We start from the raw sequence: 25,021 nt of genomic DNA on the forward strand, positions 1-25,021 counted from the left end.
TCATTTCAAACTTCCTACAATTGCAAGTGGCCGAATCATCACACTCCTGCCTCACCTTCCTCACCTTTATACCATCACTATCAAGAACCGTATAAACGGTACTATCACCATCATTTTCAATTTCTTCAATGTTGACTTCAAGGGACTTGACATACTCATCCTGAAATTCTTCAAAAATTTTATTTGTGTAAACATCTGCAGCTTGCTCTATAATCTTCACTTTAATATTCACCCTTGGCAACTTTTGGCATAGAGCATATTCGGCTTGTAACTCTTTGTACCTCTTCTCAGAAAGAACTCGATCAAAATGTATGAAAAATTGCATTAAGTTATGATCAGATTGAATGAAATCCTTCAAGAAAGCATTAAAGGATTCACTAAGCTGGGTGCTACTCATGCCCATGCATTTCTAACATATGGCCAACCCCATTTTTCCTTGACCCCAAATGTTAACTTCAACCAATGATTATCTCTTACTTCATACTTGTCAAGCATTTCCTCCCATTTTAACGTAAACTCTTCCCCATCCTCAATGTCGTACATAAACGTGGATAAAACACTCTTCATCCCCTTATCCTTCACCACCTTATCCTTGAAGATAGAATTTGCATGCCTTAATGCATTTTGCATCAAATGCCAAGTGCAAAGGCGGTGGGTTGTGTTAGGCATGACAATAGGTATGGCCTTACCCATTGCAGCATCCTGATCCGTAAAAATTGTTTTTAGAGCCTTACTTGACATTGCCTCCAAGAATCTTCTAAAAAGCCATACAAAAAAATCGGCGGTCTCATCATACATCAAAGCTGCACCAAATATCACAGTTTCCCTATGATGGTTAAATCCAACAAAAGACGCAAATGGTCTATGTGCACTATTTAACTTGTAAGTAGTGTCGAAAGTTACAACATCACCAAATTGCCCATAATCCATGATCATCTAAGCATCGACCCAAAATATGTTTGTAATCTACTCCTCGTTATCTAATTGGGCCGAGTAAAAAAAAAGATGGATTCTCCAATGATTTGTCACGAAAATATTGCAAAATGCTACCTGCCTCCCCATATGCTAAACTGTTTTGCCTCTTCGTTCTCAAATAATTTTTTTGGTCCAGTTTTGTGAACCCAAGCAACTCCCTTCCACCAACTTCATTACCCATGAGCTCAAATGCAGCATTAAGACAGATTCTAGATTTTTCGGCTTAATCTATTTCGGTTGCCTATGATTCAGATATCTTCTTTTGGGATGGTAACATATGCGTGCATTCTGCTGGTACAAGAATATGATTATGTTGTTCAACAAAATCACTAACAAAAAATTTCTGAATATTCCTATCCCACTTAATGACAACTCAGGCTTGACAACCAGTCCTCACTTCCTGCCTAGGATTTTTTGTTAATGGATCTCGCTTGTCGGCAACCCAAAATCCCTCCTTATTACAAACAAATTGCCTTGAAGTGATTTGCCCGTCTTTGCTCTTGTTTACATAACCCCTTCTAATACTAAAGCCCAACCTTCCTCCATAAGTATTATAGAAATCATATGCTTCTTGTTTTGTATCAAATGTCATACGAACTCTAGGCTTCCAATCACACTCACCCCCGTCATTCTCATGATTGTTAGGTTCCATATCAATGTGCCAAGTCACTTAAAAAATAAAGAAGTGCTCAATATTAGCATAAAAACTGTAAATTATGTTTGCAAAATAATATAAACTGAATAAGATAATCAACGAATAACAAACTGAATAAGATAATCATGATTGTTAGGTTCCATATCAATGTGCCAAGTCACTTAAAAAATTAAGATGTTCACTATAGCAGGTATTCATTGTTAAATAAAAAAAAAAAAAAAAAAAAAAAAAAAAAAAAAAAAAAAAACATTATTTTTGTAGGAAATACCTAAACTATCTATAAATCTATATAATATATATATATAATGACAATGAATATTTGTTCTAAATAATCAACTTCATAATAAAATTGTTCTAAATCTATATATATATATATATATATATCTAAGCTATTGTTCTAAATGATCAAATTCTCCAAGGATTGTTCTAAATCTATATACATATCTAAACTATTGTCTATATATTTAAACTACTTTCACCTTCCTCATATGTACAAAAATTCTACAATAATAATTAGTACAATTTTGAATATACCCATTGTTCTTGTATATTGAATTTCATGAACTTTCTCACTCCATTCATCAATAAGTTTCTTAAAATTCAAAATCTTATGAAACAAATTTGATCAGCCAAACTTCTCCTTTATCACACAAGCACTTCCAAACATTAATGAACCTCAATAGAAAATTCATTTGGTTCTATAACATTTCCTACTTTCATCTTCCTCTTATGCATATCTATTAATATAAGGTACAACCCTCAATCTTGGTACGGGAGCAGGTTTGGTTAGTGTGTATGTATATATAACTATATATACATGTTAAAAATTAATCCTCCACAACACCTGCCTTTTCGTCACAATGAATCATAGGTGTTAATACATAAACTAAGAATAAGATCATTGACTTATGGGTAATGTGAGACAAACAGAATTTATATAAAAGAACTTCATACAAAGTGATATGGCATCTTTACACTCATTCATTGGAAATCAAAGAGCCAATCACTTTGATTCATATTTGAAAATATGCCACTAACACACAACATCCTGTTTCGATTTTCAATACAAAAGTTCTGCATAATTAGCATTTTTCATTAATTTGGTTCTTCTCGTTTCTGTTTCTCTTTGTTACTTACTATAGTACAATGTACATGATAGGGACTCAATCTTCACGGAACACCTGAACGCCCTGTTATTACATACGCAACCCAACTAAAGCTAATCAATTTAACAGAAACAAACCCAACTACTCAATACAAATGAGCAATTAGACAAACCATAAAAAACAAATTTACATTTTAACAGTCAGTTCGGATTGACTGATTTGGTGTGAAGTGATAAAAAAAAAAATAAGCTGCTTTTGTTTGGTTCATGACCAGCTCATTGAAATTCATCTGGGATTGATTTAGAAGAGACCAAAAAAAACAAAATCGACGGGACCCTATCTAACTCTTGTATGTAAGAGAACTATACCTATCATAACTGGAAGGGACCAAAAAAAACTATAACTCAGTTATAAATAATGCTCAGTTCTTACATTTCAACATAGATTAATCGACGGGACCAAAAAAAAACATATATTTCAACATTGTATGTAAGAACTATACCTATATACATTTCAATCGGTTGGAGCAGGGGCGAAGGCCACAGCGGCGGCAAGACAGTGGCGACGGCACGACGGCGGCGACAGCTGGGCGACGGGATGCAGGTATCGGCCTCTCTAACTCTTCTTCGCTCTCTCGTTTCGCTTCTTCTCTTCCCACCATCTGTATAGTTCTTCATCTTCATCTGGGGGAATTTTGAAACCCCCGAATCTGAATTTTTTTTTTTTTTTTTGAAAATACTCACCAAAATGACGTCGTTTTGGTGAGTATTAATATCAGCCGTCCGATTATCCACTTTAGGAGATCACTCTAGAGGATCCTTACGCTAAGGAATGAATCTCATGTATACACACAATAAAAAGCAGACTTGTCCTTTTTCTTTTTCTTTTTTTTTTTTTCTTTTTCTTTTTCTTTTTGGTACGACCAAAATAGAAAGGAGGGAACACGAACACCCACCAAAAAAAGAAATAAAAAGGAAAAATTGCAAATCCATTGAGCATTGAAAACAAAAAATTTACACTACAAATCATTTTGTTTGGTTTTCATTCCTAGAATTTACTTTTATAAAAATTTTACTTTTTTATTTTCTATATTTTTTTTATTTTCACTGAATTTTTAAAATATTTTAAGAATTCTTTTTTTAATTTTTAAATACACCTAACATAAATACACTTCAAAAGTATAATATTTGTGATTTTTTTAAAAAAAAAAATCATTAAATACCAAAAATAAAAAAAACCAAAATTCAGTACATTTACAAATTTTATATATTTATTAATTTGTTAAAATATTTTTTCACAAATATTTAATTATTTAGATACATCTAAGTAAGGTGCATCTAAAAAAGAAAAAAAAATACTTAAAATTTTAAAAATATTTACTAAAAATAAAACATACGAAAAATAGAAAATTAAATTTTCAAAAAATTAAATTAAAAAAAAAATTGAAACCAAGACAGTGAAGAAATTGTTTTTTACGTGCAACTTTGACAAAAACAAGTCGGGTTGCACCACATACAAAAATAAATTTACATCGTATACCCAAAAAAAAAAAATTCGCAACATCATAGAAATGTATATTTTTTTTTCCCACTATTCCACTGATATACAATTTTCCTAATAAAAAGTAGCCATGTTTTCAACCTTTACTATAAAGCCTCCCTGCTCTTTCTCACTCTATATCATAGTTTTAAATCGCGGTATCGGGTAACGTAACGGTATCGATCGCGGAATCGATCGCGGAGTATCGGTATCGGGAGTATCGACCGGTTCGTATCCGGTATCGGGCGTCGCGGCTGTGAAATTTTAAAAATCATTAGCAATCCCTTTAAAACTCAACTTTATGCATTATTTGACTCTTTTAGCCTTAATTTATCACTTTTTAATCAAAATTTTGATATGTAGAGGCACTTTTGACTCATTTTCAACTAAATGATATGTATTTATTTTAGTCTCAAGTTTTTATTTGGCATATATGTTAAACTTTAATATAAAATTGATGTGAAAATTAATATAAACTTTAATATAGATTTGACAGATTCAAAAATTTGACATATTCAAACAAACACACTACAAGGAAATAATTATCCTAATCAACTCGTTGTCATGGCTTCTAAGTTTTTCATGGATCACTAATTCTCTATGACTCAAATGAAGCACGAGAGCCTGAAATGATATCAAATTAGGCTTGGGATCTTCTATTAATTAATTTTTTTATTAATTTTATTTATCTATTTTAATGCACTTTCAATCAATAATCAGGTGACTCTAGTCTCATCCCCCATCAAGCAAACAAAAGCTTTTAACTTTTTTTTATTTGTATTATTAATATTTTATTATATATAGTTTGGTTATTTAAAAAAATCAAGGATCCCATCAAATAAAAAAAAATATTCAACACAATAATAATACTATCTAGATACACTATCTAGATACACTTAAAAAGTAAAATATTTGTGAATATTTTTTTATAAAAAAATTACTAATTTTTCACAAATATTTTATTTTTTAGGTACTAATACAATACTAAGGTACTAATACAATACAATACTAAGGTACTAATACAATACAATACTAAGGTACTAATACAATACTTACATATACAATACTAAGGTATATAAATGCTCCTAATATATATATATATATATATAAATATTTAAAGAATTATAAATATATATTAAAATATATCTCATTCTCATCCCATACCATAATATAAATTAAAAAATAACGACAGAAAAAAGAAAAAAAAACAAATTTTAAACAAACCAAACACAACTTACCAAGCAAAACCATCCCATACCATAATATAAATAAAAAAATAACCACAGAAAAAAGAAAAAAAAAAAAAGAAGAAAGAAGAAAATATATATATATATATATATATATTATAAACAAACCGAACACCAAGCAAAACCAAAAACAGAGCATGAAACAAATATATGTAAGTATATGAAACAGAGCATGAAACCAAAACCAAAAACAGACTTACTTCTTCAGCCAAAACAAAAAACAGAGCATGAAACAAATACAAACAGAGCATGAGAGAAAAACCTTCAACGAAGAAGCTTGAAATCGATGAGGGGTTTGCTCATTATTTTTTTCTTTTCCAGGTGATTTTGCTTTGCTCAATTATTTTTGCAGATGCTTTGCTCATTTTCAGCCGAATCGGACAGTATCGGAACTATATCGCTCACGTATCGGATTCAAGCTGATACGTGTCGGGAATCGGCTGCTACGAACGCGAAATTCATTCTCACCGGTATACCGGAGAGTATCTGACTCGGCACTCCCATTTTCCGTTACGAACCGGCCGGTACGGAACGTACCAGCCGATATTTAGAACCTTGCTCTAGATAGCTCCTTCCTGGTAGGTTCTGCTTCTCTCTCTCTCTCTAAGACTGTTTTCTCGCTAGATCTGCGATTACCGAAAATTATTTAGTACGAATTCATTAGTAAAAGAGTAGATTCTGCAATTCGGCTCTATACACAGTCCGGCCACGAAGGTGACTACCTTTCTTATATTTTTGTAAAATTACACTAACTACCGTTTAAGTCCGCAAGTTTAGCATAATTATTTTTGTCCTGTGTTTGATTTATGAATTTGAGTAGCGATTTAGATTAGAAAAGAAAAGGAAAATATATGTGTATATTTTGTTAACATTTTATTTTTATTTTTTTTTGTCTTTTTTCTCTTTCAAATTCTTATCCAAATTCATTAAAAAAATAAATAAATAAAAACACAGCTTTAGAGTGTTTGAATTATACATTTGAATAGAAATTTAAAAAAAGAAGTGAAAAAGTTAGTCAAGTCTATATAATGTGCTAAGGTTTTAATTCACCTAGTTAGTCCTCCTTTCATAAGTAACTCATTAGTTGCATAAATAAATAAATAATATTGTTATCTTTTTTATACTGAAATATATATATATTATCTTGTTGATTCATGTATTTTCATTAGTTTTAGTCACTTTAATCTTTCTAAAAGGGAGATCAGTATAATTAAACTAAATTTAAAGGATTTATTGTATTTTATCTAAATCTCAGGAGTGATTAGTGTAATTTATCCTAAATATATTTCATATTAGTGAACAATGCTCTTTTATTTTTATTTATTTTATTTATTTATTTTTTGTCAGTCTTAATTTATTTTATACTTTTTATTGTTTGAGTTAATTTATAAATTCAGATCCTCTAAAATATGATTTTTTGTGGAGTGATTTTAGTGTATTTTTTATGTGACTTGATATTTATTCTGCAACAGTACTAAGGTTTATTTATTTATGAGTACAATAGTATTAAGGGGAGGATATAGTAATATTAAGGGTAAATTACAAATATACTCCCTGAGGTTTGATTAAAATATAAATCGCCTCCTGTAGTTCTGAAAATTACATTCCACCCCCTGAGGTTTTTAATTTCATAACAAATCGTCATTTTTATTAATAAATCATCAAATCAATTAAGAGAGAAATTATGAATTTTAATTTTTTAGTTAATTCTATTAAATAAATTTTTTTAACAAGGGGAATTTGTAATTTTTCAAACCACAGGGGCCAATCTGTACTTTAAGCAAAACTCAGAGGTTATATTTGTAATTTACCCTAATATTAATAGGAGAATTTTATTATACACATCTCATACCACAAATGTTTAGTTACATCATTATTTTGAAATATTTGATTAAGATTTTTTTTGTGTTTAGTTATGATTTAAAAATTATAAAGTTACGTTATTTTGCTGTGTAGTTAGAAGGTGCATACGGTACACATCCTTTGAGAGGGTGTACCATATATTAATAATATTGATAGTCACTTTTAAAAAAATAAAATAAAGTAAAATAAAAAAGTGTTTAAAAAAATCTAGAAATTTCAGACAATCAATGAAAATGTGTTTATTTTTTAAAGATTGTGTTTGAATTATAGATTTGGTAGACCAACTAAATCGTTGTCGGACCTTGACAGAACAAAACCAACCCATTGTGATTTGTTGTGAAGACCATGGCTTCCAACCAAACTGCTGAAGTGTCTCTGAGAATTCTGATAGATGAAGAGAACAATAGAGTAGTTTGTGCTGAAGTTGGTAATGATTTCGTCGACATACTCTTCAGCTTCTTGACCTTACCGATAGGCACCATTGTCCGACTCATCCGCAATCAGCAAGCAGAGCTTCGCTGCATCAACAACTTGTATGGAAGCATAGAAAATCTCAGTACAACCAGTTTGTGGACCGATGCTTGCAAAGATATGCTGCTTCATCCGAGAAGTCCACTCGAACCCTTTTGCAGGGGCTTGAAAGTGAATGTCAATGATACAAAGCCTCCCAAGTACTTTGTATGTTCTAATGTATGCATTCAAAGGAACTACACTGGATTTTTGAGTAATTACGCGAATGCAAGATGTAGTACATGTTTGGAGTTGATGAGCACAGAGATTTCGGTAGTTATACCTCCTTATTGGAGTGTGGGACCCAATTGATTTATTAAAAGAGTTTTAATTTGGCTTGATTTAGTATAATATATTTTTATATATTATATTTGAAGAGACCCAATTCAATTTGGATACAATTAGGATTTAATTATAAAAATCCAAGATTCACAACATATATAATATATTGTTGGTTCTTCACCTTTTTTCCATAGTACGTGAGGCAGCAGCTATTTGTTTGTTCAATCTTGATGCATGTGCTACAAATTGATTCAAGTTTTGTTCTTTCAAAAGCACTATTATTCGGTGGCTGGCGTGTGGAATTTTCTTCACGTCGTTTCGGCTGTTTTGGTGGAATTAATTTGGGTTGTTATTTTGGATCTTCTACAACTCTGGTTCAGAAGATTTGGTTCATCTATTTGGTGAGGTCTTTCCTCTTGTTTATTTGTGATTATTTGGAATTCACCTAAGGGTGTTTTGTGAGACCATTAGTGTCTCGTTTGTAATCGTTTGAAACTTTTTTGGTTGATAGTGGAATCGGATTTCGATCCCGTGGACGTACCTCACATTGAGGGAACCACGTAAAAATTCTTGTGTTGCCTTTGATTTAATTTTTCCGCATTAGTTTTTATTCCCATTGATTGATTTACTTGTGGGAAATCACGGATTTTCCCTAACAACTGGTATCAGAGCTTACGGTCGATTTGAGTTTATTTATTTGTATAAATCAATGGAAGGGAATGTGGGTCGTATGTCTAGCTTCAATGGAAGCAATTGGGTAACTTGGAAAACTAAAATGGAGGACCTATTATTTTGTAAAGATTTGTATGGACCCATTGAGGGTGATAATGGCAAACCCGAGGGTATAAAAGATGATGACTGGAATAGGCTTAATCGAAAAGCCGTTGGTGTTATCCGTCAATGGATTGATGACAGTGTGTTTCATCATGTTGCTACTGAAACTTCAGCACATGATTTATGGAAAAAATTAGAGGGCCTTTATGATAGGAAATCAGCCACAAATAAAGCTTTTCTGTTTCGTAAGTTGGTTAATTTAAAATATAAAGAGGGCAGCCCTATTCCGGAACATCTGAATGAAATAAAGAGTATTGTTAACCAACTTGCTTCTATGAAAATTGTTTTTGATGATGAGTTGCAGGCTTTGATGCTACTAAGTTCTTTGCCCGAAAGTTGGGAGACTTTGGTTGTGACCGTTAGTAATTCGGCGCCTGATGGAGTTGTCACAATGGGCCAAGTCACTAGTAGCTTATTGAATGAAGAAACTAGAAGAAAATTAGCGGGTTCCTCTCATTCGGAAGCATTCGTTGTGAGAGGCCGAAGCAAAACAAGGGGGAGGAGTAAGACTCCTCATGGTCGTGATCAAAGCCGTGACAAATCAAAAGATGGTTCTTTTTCAAAGAAAGACATTGAGTGCTATTATTGCCATGAGAAAGGGCACATGAAACAAGAATGCCGAAAGCTCAAGAATAAGGAGAAAAGGCGTGACAAAAGTGTGGACAAGAAGCAAGAAGACACAACAGCAGTTACTACCAATGGTGATCTCATGGTCGTTTATGAAGATGATTGTATCAATTTTGTGGGCCAAGAGAGCAATTGGGTGATTGATTCCGGTGCTTCTTTTCATGTGACTTCTCGAGTTGATTTCTTCACTACCTACACTGCAGGAGATTATGGTTCTGTTCGAATGGGTAATGAAGGTTTGTCCAAGATTATTGGTATGGGTGATGTTTGCTTGGAAACAAATTTGGGCTGCAAGTTGTTGCTTAAAGATGTGAGGCATGTTCCCGACATTCGCCTCAATTTGATCTCTACCGGGAAGCTAGATGATGAAGGCTACAACAACAAATTTGGTGATGGAATATGGAAGCTCACAAAGGGTTCCTTGGTGGTAGCTAAGTGTAAGAAGACTCATACACTTTATTCGATGCAAGGAAAAATTTGTAAAGGTGTTGTCAATGCACTTCAAGATGATACTTCTACCGAATTGTGGCACAAGCGGCTTGGCCACATGAGTGAAAAGGGGCTGCAAGTTTTGTTCAAGAAAGAGCTTCTACCCGGTTTGAAAGGTACACATCTTAAAACTTGTGTTCATTGTTTGGTGGGTAAACAACATAGAGTTTCTTTTCATAAAAATGTTGCTTCTAGAAAAGAAAATATTTTGGAGTTGATTCATTCGGATATTTGTGGTCCTTTAAAAGTTAGAACACATGGTGGTGCACTTTATTTTGTTACTTTCATTGATGATTATTCAAGAAAAGTTTGGGCTTTTTTACTAAAAACTAAAGATCAAGTTCTAGAAGTATTTAAGCATTTTCAGGCTATGGTTGAAAGAGAAACAGGGCAGAAATTGAAGTGCATCCGATCAGACAATGGTGGTGAATACATTGGGCCATTTGATGAGTATTGTCACAGCCAAGGTATTCGGCATCAAAAGACAGTTAAGAAGACTCCTCAACAAAATGGAGTTGCCGAGAGGATGAACCGTACCATTGTGGAAAGAACAAGGTGTTTGCTTTCACAAGCTAAACTGCCAAGATCCTTTTGGGGTGAGGCATTGAGGACAGCGGTTGACGTGATCAATTTGTCACCTTCGTATCCTTTGAATGGTGATGTTCCAGAAAGAGTTTGGACCGGTAAAGATGTGTCTTATGAGCACTTGAAAGTGTTTGGTTGCCGAGCTTTTGTTCACATTCCAAAAGATGAAAGGTCCAAGCTTGATAGTAAGTCAAGACAATGTATTTTTCTTGGCTATGGGCGTGATGAATTTGGGTATAGATTGTGGGATCCGATCGACAAGAAAGTTATTCGAAGCCGTGATGTTGTGTTTCTTGAAGACCAAACAATTGAAGACTTTGGCAAAGGTGATCAACTGGAGCCAAAAACTAGTGATCTCATTGATATGGATCCATCTCCTTCATCTTCAGTTGATGATGAAAATGGGGGAGATATGCAGCTACCTATTGAAGATGTAGAGGATGATGCTATTCAAAATGAAGTTGAGTCAGAAATTGAGGAAGAACATTCAACTCAAGAACCGCCACCACAACTTGAGTTAAGAAAATCTACAAGGGACCGACAACCTTCAAGAAAGTATTCTCCAAATGAATTTGTGTTGATTTCTGATCAAGGGGAGCCGGAGAGCTACCAAGAAGCAATTGAGCATGTAAAGAAAGGTGATTGGAAAAAGGCCATGAACGAGGAGATGAATTCCTTGCTTGAAAACCAGACTTATGATTTAGTGAAGTTGCCTAAAGGGAGGAAAATTTTGAAAAATAAGTGGGTCTTCAAATTGAAGAATGATGGCAAGAATTTGAAGTACAAGGCACGTCTTGTTGTGAAAGGCTTTGGGCAAAAGAAAGGCATTGACTTTGACGAGATTTTCTCACCTGTTGTAAAGATGTCTTCTATTCGGGTTGTACTTGGCATGGCTGCAAGTATGAACCTTGAAGTTGAACAACTTGATGTGAAGACCACATTTCTTCATGGTGACCTTGAAGAAGAAATTTACATGGAGCAACCGGAAGGCTTTGTGGAAAAAGGGAAAGAGAAATTTGTTTGCAAATTGAAGAAAAGTTTGTATGGCCTCAAGCAAGCCCCGCGGCAATGGTACAAAAAATTTGACTCTTTCATGATGAATAATGGTTTTACTAAAACCACTTCGGACCATTGTGTGTTTGTGAAAAAATTTTCAGATGGTAAATTTATTATTCTTTTGCTTTATGTTGATGACATGTTAATTGTGGGTCAAGATTCTACCATGATAAACAGGTTGAAATTGGAGTTGAGCAAGTCTTTTGCAATGAAAGATTTGGGACCGGCAAAGCAAATTCTTGGTATGAAAATTGTTCGTGATCGCAAAGAGGGGCTGATTTGGTTGTCTCAAGAAAGCTACATTGAGAAAGTTATTGAGAGGTTCAACATGAATAAAGCAAAGCCGGTTGGTTGTCCACTTGCAAGTCACTTCAAACTTAGTTCGAATCAATGTCCTATAAGTGAGAAAGACAAAGAAGAGATGTTGAAAGTTCCTTATGCTTCAGCAGTTGGTTCTTTGATGTACGCCATGGTTTGTACAAGGCCGGATATTGCTCACGCAGTTGGTGTGGTGAGTCGGTTTCTCTCTAATCCGGGTAAAGAACATTGGGCAGCGGTAAAATGGATTCTAAGGTATCTTCGAGGGACTTCGAAGGTGTGTTTGTGTTTTGGGGATGGTAAACCGATGCTTGATGGGTTCACAGATTCTGACATGGCTGGTGATGTTGATTCTAGGAAATCTACTTCGGGGTATTTGATGATTTTTGCAGGGGGAGCTGTGGCATGGCAATCTAAATTACAAAAATGTGTTGCTCTCTCAACTACCGAAGCTGAATTTATTGCTATTACAGAAGCTTGCAAAGAAGAGTTATGGTTGAAGAAATCTTTGCAAGAATTGGGTTTGAAACAAGAAAAGTATGTGCTTTATTGTGATAGTCAAAGTGCTATTCACTTGAGTAAAAATTCTACTTTTCATTCGAGATCGAAACACATTGATGTGAGATACCATTGGATTCGTGATGTGTTAGATTCGAAATTGTTGCAACTCGAAAAGGTTCACACCGATGATAATATTTCAGATATGTTGACAAAGACTTTGTCGAGGGACAAACATTTGAAGTGTCGAACTTTGGCGGGTATGGTTGATCTCTCCACCTAAGTCGGTAGGGGGAGAATTGTTGGGTATACCTCCTTATTGGAGTGTGGGACCCAATTGATTTATTAAAAGAGTTTTAATTTGGCTTGATTTAGTATAATATATTTTTATATATTATATTTGAAGAGACCCAATTCAATTTGGATACAATTAGGATTTAATTATAAAAATCCAAGATTCACAACATATATAATATATTGTTGGTTCTTCACCTTTTTTCCATAGTACGTGAGGCAGCAGCTATTTGTTTGTTCAATCTTGATACATGTGCTACAAATTGATTCAAGTTTTGTTCTTTCAAAAGCACTATTATTCGGTGGCTGGCGTGTGGAATTTTCTTCACGTCGTTTCGGCTGTTTTGGTGGAATTAATTTGGGTTGTTATTTTGGATCTTCTACAACTCTGGTTCAGAAGATTTGGTTCATCTATTTGGTGAGGTCTTTCCTCTTGTTTATTTGTGATTATTTGGAATTCACCTAAGGGTGTTTTGTGAGACCATTAGTGTCTCGTTTGTAATCGTTTGAAACTTATTTGGTTGATAGTGGAATCGGATTTCGATCCCGTGGACGTACCTCACATTGAGGGAACCACGTAAAAATTCTTGTGTTGCCTTTGATTTAATTTTTCCGCATTAGTTTTTATTCCCATTGATTGATTTACTTGTGGGGAATCACATATTTTCTCTAACAGGGTTGTGAATTCAGTGCCGATTCAATGGAAAAAGATACAGATGGAATATTTGTCAAGCCATCCACAGCTTATATTGTTAGTGACAATCTTCAAGTAATGGTCAGCAGACCTGGAGCTCTAGTTGAATTGCTTGGCAATGTTGGCATCAAAGATGTAAACAGTCTCAAGGAAAGGGTTCTGAAGGTTGGCTCAAAGGAGGTATGTTCAATATCGTGATTGTTCTGTGATCTATTTAGGTGCATGTAGAACTATTATATCTATAACCCTTAATTTATGATAACGTGTTATAAAATTAAATTCAAATTTGCTTCCCAGAACTATAGAGAAGTTAACCAAGATTTTAGTAGGGCATGTTTGATTAACAGAATTAGAAGAGAACTAGTGTAATACCACTCGTGGGAAAAGATCTCATTTTCCATCCAACATTTATAAATAATTCTCTTCCCTTTATCCTATGCTATATCTTACCCTCATCAAACATAATATATACATGAGGCCATGGTTTATATGATTCCCATCCAATATTGCCACAAAAATCATATTTGGTAATAAAAAATATCTTTAAAGATTGATTTGGCATTTGGTAGTTCATTTTTTTGTGTAGGTATTTGGTAGTTCATTCATTTCAAAACAAAACATTTTTCCATTGTGATTCATAATTTCAAAAAGGGCACTACCTCTTCATTCTTGATTTAGGATACAAAAGATTACATCTATGCTGGCTACCTAGCAATTATTTGTTATGGCCTCTGATGTACCAAAACAAATTATAGTTCTTTGGTATTCAGAATAATGTGTCCTAATTACTATGTACATATTGTTTTTAGATTTTGAATCTGCTCGAGCACTCTTTGCTTTCTGAGTCACCTTTGACGGATGTATTTTTGACTAACAAAAGATTCAACTTCAAAAGGAGCAACTCGCTCGAGCCAAGGGATCATCAATTCCTATCACAAAACATACCAGGAACGGCCACCTATGAAGCACGAATACTTCAAATAGGGTAACGTATCCGTATTGTATCCGTATCGGATATCGATACTCCTTGGATACTCGCGGATACGTATCGAATACTTATTAAAAGTATCGGATACTTTTTAATTATTTTTTCATTAATTTTGGAGTATCGAATACTTAATTTTGAAGTATTGGATACTCTAAGTCATGTTTACTTGTTTTATGAAATTAAAATTGTAAAATTTCTTACATAGTAATATAATTGCAAAAATAAATATAAGAATATTTTTTTAATACTTCGTTAAGTTCTTCGATAAGAAGAGCATAGTGAGTTAAATAATAGAATTTATCAAATTGATGTATCCTAATTATTTCATGCATGTCCCCTATAACTACATTGAAAGTAAGAATTAACAAGAGAATATAACAATGGTAAAATTAAATATCAATAAATAAATAAGTAAATAAACTTGAATATAATTTTTTTTCACTGGTGTCCAAGAAAAAAGCATAGGGACAAGTTGTGAATTGTTCTATTGTTATAATATAAATATATTAAACTTGATATTGAAATGAAATATTTACAAGACCTATTAAAAATTTAAAAAGTAAACAAGCTACTAGCTTAAATTAATACAAAATTCTTAAAGGTTAGTATTTTGCATTATAAAATTACATTGTGGTTTCTCAATGTTCTTTAGCTTGTGTAACTCACTATTAATAATTTTAAGAAATATATTTTTTACAAACGTATCCTAACCGTACCGGTATCCTATTTTTTTAGGTTTTGTCGTATCGCCGTATCCGTATCGTATCGTATCGTATCCGTATCTCGTATCCGTATCTGTGCTTCCTAGACGGCCACCAGTGGAAGTATGGCGGTGAAGATTATAGTAAGAAAGTCTGATGGGAAGGCAATGTACGCCGAGGCCAGGGAAGATTTCGTTGATCTTCTCTTAAGCTTTCTCACAATTCCCCGAGTAAATGTAGTTGGATGTTTGGATGGAGATTCTTCGTTGGGATGCATAGACAACTTGTTTAGCAGCGTAAAAAGTTTGAACGACATGTGGTTCGCGACACATAGAGTGCCATGGAGTCCCTCTGATCAATGCTCAAACCACCTACTACTCGATCTTGGGCTTGCATCGAAATTCAAGTGCTCCAGCCAGCCATTTCAACTAGGGGAAATAATTCCAAGATTTTATTATTATCATAATAAATCGTCAACCGATGTTTTGTGTCAGACATTTAATCGGCTTTATGTCAATTTTGGGGAGGCATTATCAAATTTAACCTTGATTGACCCGAAGTCCCCTAAATGGGAAATATGTTTTGAAGAATTTGTGAAAAGGCTGGGATTATTCCTAGTATCTGACGGTTTGGAAGTGTTGCCGTCTGCCGGTATCACTTCGAGCATCTCTTATCTGAAGGATTTAGATGTTTCTATTGATGATATGCAGGAGCATGTGATTAAAATCAACAAGCAAGAGGTATGATGTTGTTACATGTGCTAATAAATATGATGGGATTTCATTTCGCTTTAATTAATTATTATTTATTATTTAATTTTTTTTCATGATGTAGGCATTGAACTTATTGAAGGCATCTTTGATCACTACATCAGCTTTAACTAGTGTCCTTGACCTTCATTTGAAGAAGCCTAAGCAAAAATCGTGACATTTTCATGAGATACGAAGTGAATTAGAAAGTTGTGTGTTTAAATTCTTGACATTTTGATCAATCCATGCCTATGTACTTAATTATATTATTAAGAGCATCTCCAACCGTGAATCAAAAATTTCACCAATTCTGAGTTCAAAAATGGTCATTTCCTGAATTTGATACTTCAGGTTCCAACGGTTCACCTTCACCAAATCTATCCCGGGACAACCGGGTGGTCGACCGGCCGGTTGACCGGCCGGTTGACCGGTTAGGCCAAAAAAATTTTTTTTTTTTTTTTTTTTGCGAATTGTCTGAACTTTTTTTGAACTTTCTGAACTTTTTTCGGGACAACCGGGGTGGTCGACCGGCCGGTCAACCGGCCGGTTGACCGGTTAGGCAAAAAAATTTTTTTTTTTTTTTTTTTAACGGTTTGAACTATTTTTTCTGAACTGTTTGAATCTTTTACTGGTTGACCGGTTGGTCAACCGGCCGGGCAACCGGTTGGTCGACCGGTGTAGCATTTTCAACGGTCAGTAACAGTGATTTGGTAAAATCTGTGTCTTGATCTCAGTTTGATGTCTTGTTTGCTGAATTCTCATTTTGGTATGACTTTGGTGCAACCGTTGGAGCGTGAAAAAGTGGGTTTTTCATCAAAATTTAAATCTGATGCTGGGTTTGGTTCAGCGTTGGAGATGGTCTAACTAATGCAAGTTTTTTCCTTTATTTTTGATCAACTACAAGCGCTTTTCTTAATTTTTTTCCCCTTTATCCAAATAAAAATGACAGAGATGACATAAAAATAAAAAATAAATAAAAAATTATGGAAGAAGCGGACGGCAGATCAAATTTCGTCGACACTGGCTTCAGTTTTGGCTATCGGAATTTCTCACCTGCCTACTCCATTTGTCTCTGTTTTACAGAGTATCACTTGATCGGAAATCATAAGTAACAATTTATTTTACTTTTTCCTGAGAAAAAATAAAGAAATCAATTTACACAATTTGTTTTCATGTTCTAATTTTTTTTTTATATATAAAAAAAAGTAAATTATACAAATAGTTCCTATAGTTTATAGAATGTGTCAATTTGGTCCATATTATTTCAATTTGCTCGATTTTGTCCCTTAATTTAACGAATTGTGTCATTTTAGTCCAATAAATAACGGTTGTTAAGTTATGTGGACGGATTGGGTCAATTTGGTCCTTGTAGTTTACACAATATGTCAATTTGGTCCCTGTCAAAATCGAGTAAATTAAAACAATAAAGACTAAATTGACACATTGTGTAAACTACGATGACCAAATTGACACATTGTGTAGACTTTCTGTCTACCAAACTTAACAATTGTTATTTATTTGACTAAAATGACACAATCAGTTAAATTAATGAGCAAAATCGAGCAAATTGAAATAACATGAACCAAATTGACACATCGTATAAGCTACAGGAACCATTTACATAATTTATCCTAAAAAAAATTACGCAAAGGGATGTTTTGATTTGTACCTTTTTATTATTAATTTTTAACTTATAAAAATTTGTACCCAACAACCCTCACGTAGTTAAATTTGTAATAGATTAAAAGTTGATAGATAATCTATCATCTCAGTGTGATACAATTGACGGAGAAAATATTATACAAACCAACTTTTTACAATAACAAAAATGTTTGAGGCTCCATTTCCCTCTCACCCCCTTTGACCCTCTTTTTCTCTTGAAAAATGTCTAAGACCCCCTTTTTTTTCTCACCCCCTTTGACCCCCTCTCTTTCTCATTGGTTGAATTTTCTTTTTTCTTTTTTTTCTTTCCCTTGTCCTCCGATTATCACCTGCCACATGTGTATGAGAGTGGTGGGGATAATGATTGAAGGGGGTCTCCATCACTCCTCTTTTCTCTTATTGGTCAGTTTTTCTTTTCTATTTTTTTTTCTTTTCCTTCACCTCCAATTACCACCCGCCACGTGTGTATGGGGTTGGTAAGGGTGGTGATTGGAGGGGATCTTTATCAATGCTCTTACAATAATAACTGGTGGTTGTCAAAGGGGATATGTATGCAATTCAATTAAGTAGAAATAAAATAAAATATGTATGGTATATTATATGTTACTTAAGTGGCAAAAGTCTTCTTAAAAGTATTCAAGGTTCAAGTATTTTATTTATCTTTTTTTTTTTAAATAGAAATAAGGAGGGAAAAATACAAACTCATGGAAAAGTTTACAAATTTAATTATTAATATTTATGAAGTTTTTCATTAATTTGTAATTATTTTTTCCACACCCCACAGATGTGATATTTCCCCAAAGAAAAATGAGGCACACAAGTTCAACTTTCACTTAATATAATAATATAAATATTAAAAATTTAAAAATTTTATTCAAAATTATTAATATATGACTCAAATTCATTTGATACTTGAACACCAAACAATACATCCATTAACCACACACCTCTTTTTTTTTTTTTTTTAGGTACATCGGAAAATAAAAGAGGGAAAGGAGGCTAGGCCCTCTCCCTCGAAACACCTAATATATCGGCTACCAAAAGGCTCCGTATCTCCATCGGGGGTTCATTTACAACAAGTAAATCCTCCGGTTGCTCCGCTCCAAATTTTGCGAGAGCATCCGCACATGTGTTCCCTTCTCTCAGAAAATGTTTGATTTCGCATGCACAGCCTTGCATGATGATTCTTGCATCTTCTAGTAAACCCCGGAATTGGAAATTATCTCCCGAACTCTCTGTCAACATCTTGACAACTTGTTCCGCATCCGTTTCAACAATTACATTAGTAAGGCCCCTTTGGAGGATGATAGTGAGACCTTTGTAGACAGCCCACAATTCAGCTTCCAAGCTTGTGCAAGTTTCCAAGTGCCCATAATAGCCACTGATCCATGTGCCCTGTTCATCCCGAAACAATCCACCAAAGCCCCCGTCCAGTTCCAGTTCCAGTGCAACCATCGGCATTTAGCTTGATGACACCTGCAGGAGGAGGAAGCCACTTAATTAGGCTACAAATTGATTTTGGGGCTGTTATAGATCTGGCAAATGCATTAAAGCATTCTTAAGAAGTTTCCAAAATGAGTTTCACACTATCAAACACATTGGAAGCCTTGTTTTCAAAAATCTTTTTGTTTCTATTTTTCCAAGTATGCCAAAGAGTGGTTATAAAAATTGTTGCCCAAGGAATTCCATACGTAAATCGTTTTTTATTAGTCGAATTGGTGGTAATCCAGTCCTGCAGTGAAATGCCCAGGCCATTCACATACCACCTTCGACCAAAAATGGTACTCCACACTTCCATTGCTACGGGACAAGCCCTTAGCACATGGTTCAAATCCTCTATGCCCCCACAAGAAGGGCAACTTGGATCCGCAGTGATACCGCATTTTAGGCGCATGCAGTTAGTGAGGAGTTTCCCATGCAACACAAGCCATAAGAATCCTTTAAATTTTTGAGGGATCTTAAGTTTCCACACCCACTTCCAATGAGTCACATTGGGTGAGTGAGCTTGCAAGAGATCATAGGCAGCTGCGGAGGAGAAACCTCCATCAGTGGAGCCCTGCCAACTAGGTGTATCAGTGAGATTTACCCAACAAGGGAGATGTATTTTGAGAATTTCGTGAACCAACTCTGGAGGAACAAGAGTATTGATAGCATGCATGTCCCATTGACCCTCCAAATCAATCAAAGTATCCACAGTATTGGAATTGGTAAGACTGTGGTTGGGGACAGCTTCTACCCAAGGCCTATCCCCACACCACCAATCATGCCAGATCCGAACTTTAGCACCATTTCCAATAGTCCATTTCACACCTTTTTTCAACAGACTTCTGGACTTCATAATGCCTCTCCAAATAGGAGAAGCTTGGCCTTTCCTTGACCAGCTTTGGACAGTGTGGTGTTTGAGATACTTAGCTTTTAAAACCTCAGTCCAAAACCCATTGTCATCGCTCACCAATTTCCACCCAAGCTTCGCAATGAGGGCTAGGTTATGGTCCCTAGCTCTCCGAATGCCAAGACCACCATATTCTTTTTTCCTGCATACCTTATCCCACTTGATAAGGTGCACTTTTTTCTTGTCCGAGGTGTCACCTCATAAAAAGTTTCGATTTAGCTTGTCCATATCTTCGCAAACCCCTTTAGGGAGTAATTGAGTTTGCATCAAGTAAGCTGGAATGGCGGATGAAACTGATTGAATGAGTATAGCACGACCCATCAAGGATAAAGTATGGGTCTTCCATCCAGCAAGTTTTCTTTGCATCTTCTCCAAGATGGAATTGAAATATCTCCGGCTCACTCTATTGTGCAGAAGAGGAACCCCAAGATATTTCCCCAGATCATCAGTAAGAGGGAATCCACACCTAGAGCTCAAAGCTCTAGCATGAACTATATCCACATTAGGTGAAACAAAAAGTTTTGATTTGTGAGGATTCAAATTTAACCCAGAAACAGTACTAAAATCATTGAGGGTCATAATTATACTCTCACAAATAGAGAGCTCGGCTGAGGCAAAGAGCATCAAATCATCTGCGAAAAATAGATGGGTAATACAAGGACCACCCTACACACAGAAAGGCCTTTCCATTTTTTCCTCTCCACTTGGTGGTATATCATATTAGAAAGGCGTTCCATGCATAACACAAACAGATAGGGGGAAAGAGGGTCACCCTGCCACACCTCTTTACATAGTAACCCTTTTTGCCACATTTTTCTATGATTTGTAGACTTTTCTTTTTTACAAATTGTTGTTACAAATCAAGTATGAAATTTTAAAAAGTAAAATGGAACCCAATGAATAAAGGAAACATCACCAAGAAGAAGTTTGATTTCTAAAACTCTTATATATTGTAATGAATAATTCAAACGAGTGATTAGGACAAAGTAAAATAATTTTGTTTTTTCTTCTCCTCCAAACAAATGGTAAATTTAATATATGAGGAATTGCATTATCTCCAATTGGGATATCCAACTGGATGATCCAGTCTTGCTCATTATGGACTTATTTTGGGCCTGTCTTAATGATTCAAACCGTTCAAATGTAAAGCCTTCCAAGAAGATTGTAATAACCCCATTTCGTAATATGCTAATAATCATTAATTATGAGTGTTAATTAAGTGTTTAAGATGAAATTATTTGTTAATTGTGTGTTATGTATGACATTTGGATTGATGTCAGTTATCATAGGATTATCTGTTGAGAATTTTGTTTTTTTATGGAAATTGAAAGCCTTAATGGCACTTGAAACTGAAATTGACTAAGTCAATAGGATAGGATTAGCGGAATTTTTAGAACCACATGACAAATTTAATTAGAATTTGATTCGAACCCAAATAATTATAATTAAGCAAGATTAATTAACTTAAGCGAATCTAGCCTATATAAGGCACTTATGAACTCAAGAACACATATTTACACTTCTTCATCTTTGAGCAAAAACGCGTGGAGAGAGAGAGAGAGAGAGAGAAAAAGATTGGGGTCAAGCTTAGAGGGAAAGAAAAGTTAGAATTGACAAGGAAAAAGGGAGAATTGAAGAGGATTTGAGAGAATAAGACTCTACACTTTCAAAACCAAAGCTTTAGGTAAGAATTCAACCCTTAATCTATGAATTTGAGATGATTAGTATGCGAATTCAAGAGAACTAGGTGTATTAATACAAGATTTGAGCTATGAGTGTTGAATTGTGGATTAAATCATACATGCAAGCATGAATTCATCATGGTTTCTCAATTTGAGAATAATTCATGTAGTTTAAGTTTGAATTTAGAGTTTTCTAGAACATGCATGCATAATTCATGGGATTTTGAAGGTGAATTTCACATACATACATGAATTATCAAGGTTTGAAGGAGAATTGCATACTTTTGAAGCTTTGAAAAGAATTTCGACTATGAATTGTAAATTCTTGGAATTTTGAGCAAAAGATTTGAAATGTATTTTGGAATCATGTTTTTGGAAGTGTTTATATGATTTAGAACATGACATGCAAAGATTTTGGCATTTAAACTTGGGTTTTAAAGTTCAAACACAATTCTGGACTTTTCAAAATTTGGTCGCATCGCTCGAGCGAAACTTTTGTGGCTCGAGCACACTTTCAAGGCTCACAGTATTTTTGTAGTTGCATACAATTGGCTCGAGCGACCAAGAGTGCGCTCAATCGAACTCACTTTTGTTTAGCTCATGGCTCGAGCGATCAAAAAATTGGCTCGAGCTTAGATTTTTAGCATCCAAAAGTTTTGTAGAGTTTTGCAAACTGCTCGAGGGACCAAAGTTGTGCTTGAGCAAACTACTCTGTTTTCAACATTTTTGAAATGCATTCCTAAGTGCATAATTTTTTCCTTATTCCATTATTGGCATTCTTAAGTCATTGTTTAGACAACAATAATAAGAAATTGAGTTAGAAACACAACAAGGAGGATTAGATTAAGTGAATATCGTTTGGGAATGTGTGTTTCAATGTGAATCTGTTATGTGTTTGTGTAGGTCACATACAGCTATCTGTCCAATCTATCTGAGGAGTCATATGTAAGTAACAACTCTGTAAAGATATGTTTCATTTATAAGTATTTTCTGATTTACAAGTTATATTATGTTTCTGAAATGATATTTTCTGAATGAATGAATGATTGTCCATTTTTTGAAATGTATTCGTGGTATGCTTAGTATCTGTTACCTGTTATCAGAGATCTTTATGGGTTCCAATCATGGAACTATCTGTTAAACCTTAATGGTTATCTGTCTGGATTATACATAATCATCTTTCTGATCTACACAGGCCTTTTAAGACCATCTGCTCTGTTTGCTAATGGATGTACCACGTATGACTGATTATAAGTCTGATTATGAATCTGATTCTGTGATGATCTAAAACTCTGATTCCTGAATTTGCAATTATGACATCATTCATAAACTTTCTACTTTGTTGCTATTCACTGGGCTCCAGCTCACTCCTATATTTATGTATGTAGGTGACCAAATGCTTGACCAAGCTTAGATGTGTCAATTTAGATTCTGTTTTGTCAGTCAACTTTTGTGCCTCATGTGAAAGTCCTAGATATGCCGTGTGATAGGGCTTTTGTGTTCAAGGATTAAATCCTTGCTTTCTTTTGTTAATTAAGATGTTTGAATTTAAGGACAAGTTTCTGTATATCGGGTTTAAACCCTTTTGATTGATTGCATTATGAGAATAACGTACTGTTGATGTGATAATATATGTTTATAAATTTTTAAAATTCTTCTATCTCATGTACGTCTGCACAGTTCATTGGACGATATATTTTGTTTATTTACTTCTGCTAGCCCATATTATTATGAGTCTATTAGGATTATTAGCCGGTCACCTCGCTAATCTCTTGGGGAGGGGTTTAGGTCGTGATAGAGATCATGCGTAAAAAAAATCAGGTCAATTGAACATTGGGAACCATTCAATTGGAACATGTTTGTCTAAAAATTAATTAACGGACACCATAATTTTGAAAGTAGTCCATTAATTTTTTTCAAATAAATGTGATTCGATCGAGTGATTTTCGATGCCTAATCAACTTAATTTTTTGTATGCATAATGTTTTCAAATGATTCTATAAAATAAACAGTTTAAATTATTGTGACGGGCTCAAAATAGACTTACAATAGGCCAGATAGAACCATTCAATTGAATATCCCAATTAAAAAGGATCTAACCCCAATATATAAATAGAGTGATTGCAATCCACCAAAAACAAGCTTTAGAAGAGTGATTATTTGATATCCTTAAAATAGTGCTCTGCACCGTTTAACAGATGACATTTGAGATGTTTTCTCTCGTAAACCAAGCAACAAATACGAGTCTCACGTATTGATCAAAAAAATTCAAAAGACCAAATACTACATGCTTACATTTTTAAATTCATATTTTAACTTACAATGATATATTAAAGAAGCTAAGTCTCATGTCATCGAGTGTATAATAAAATAAAAGTTGATATAATTTCACATTATTATGAATATAATTGTAAATTTTTTTTTTGGAGCCTTAAACATTTTTGAAATTAAAATGCGTAGACTTGACAAAGATCGGACCTTGTTTGGTTTGTGTTTCTCAAAAAATTTTGGAAAAAATTCTCTACAAATAAGTTTTCAAAAGTAATCAAACCAAACAAACTTTTTCAAAATTTTTTTTCAAAACTTGTTTGGTTTACAAGTTTTCTAAACAAATCTCTCTCTCATGCACATTAAATCAATCACTTTTTTCAAAACTCTCTCTCCAAATAATTTCTCAAAATATCTTTTAAAAAAAAATCAAACCAAATAAATTTTTGTACTTTTTATCTCAAAACATGTTTTTCAAATACAAACCAAACAAATCAGCCTTAAGGGTTAAGGAATGAATCTCACGTACACACACGACAAAAAGCAGGCCAGTCCCTTTTTTTTTTTTTCTTTTTTTTTTTTTCTTTTTTTTTTTTTTCCTTTTTGGTACGACCGAAATAAAAAGGAGGGAACACCCACCCAAAAAAGAAATAAAAAGGAAAAATTGCAAATCCATTGAGCATTGAAGAAAAAATAAATTTACACTACAAATCATTTTGTTTGGTTTTCATTTCTAAAATTCACTTTTAAAAAAATTTTAATTTTTTATTTTCTATATTTTTTTTATTTTCACTGAATTTTTTTTAATATTTTAAAATTTTAAAAAGTATAATATTTGTGAATTGTTTAAAGAAAATTCATTAAACACCAAAAATATAAAAAAAAAAATGAAATTTCAGTATATTTTTCATATTTTTATGCATTTATTAATTTTTAAAAATATTTTTCACAAATATTTTATTATTTAGATATATCTAAGTAAAGTGCATCTAAAAAAGTTTAAATTT

General features: G+C 33.8%; 2 protein-coding genes across 2 annotated transcripts; one reads left to right on the top strand and one right to left on the bottom strand.

The window, feature by feature from the left end:
* Nucleotides 1-393: 393 nt before the first annotated feature.
* Nucleotides 394-930, bottom strand: LOC145800376 (protein FAR1-RELATED SEQUENCE 5-like). The gene has a single exon (XM_082890039.1). It carries the CDS (start codon nt 928-930, stop codon nt 394-396), a length of 537 nt encoding a protein of 178 aa, XP_082746165.1.
* Nucleotides 931-15,374: 14,444 nt separating this feature from the next.
* On the top strand, nt 15,375-16,240 carry LOC145801102 (uncharacterized). The gene is made up of 2 exons (XM_082891351.1): nt 15,375-16,001; nt 16,096-16,240. Exons 1-2 carry the CDS (start codon nt 15,387-15,389, stop codon nt 16,186-16,188), a joined length of 708 nt encoding a protein of 235 aa, XP_082747477.1. The 5' UTR covers nt 15,375-15,386; the 3' UTR covers nt 16,189-16,240.
* Nucleotides 16,241-25,021: the final 8,781 nt, after the last annotated feature.

This window comes from Camellia sinensis, chromosome 10 (genome assembly GCF_055761805.1).
Source record: "Camellia sinensis isolate YWXY chromosome 10, ASM5576180v1, whole genome shotgun sequence".
NCBI lineage: Eukaryota > Viridiplantae > Streptophyta > Magnoliopsida > Ericales > Theaceae > Camellia > Camellia sinensis.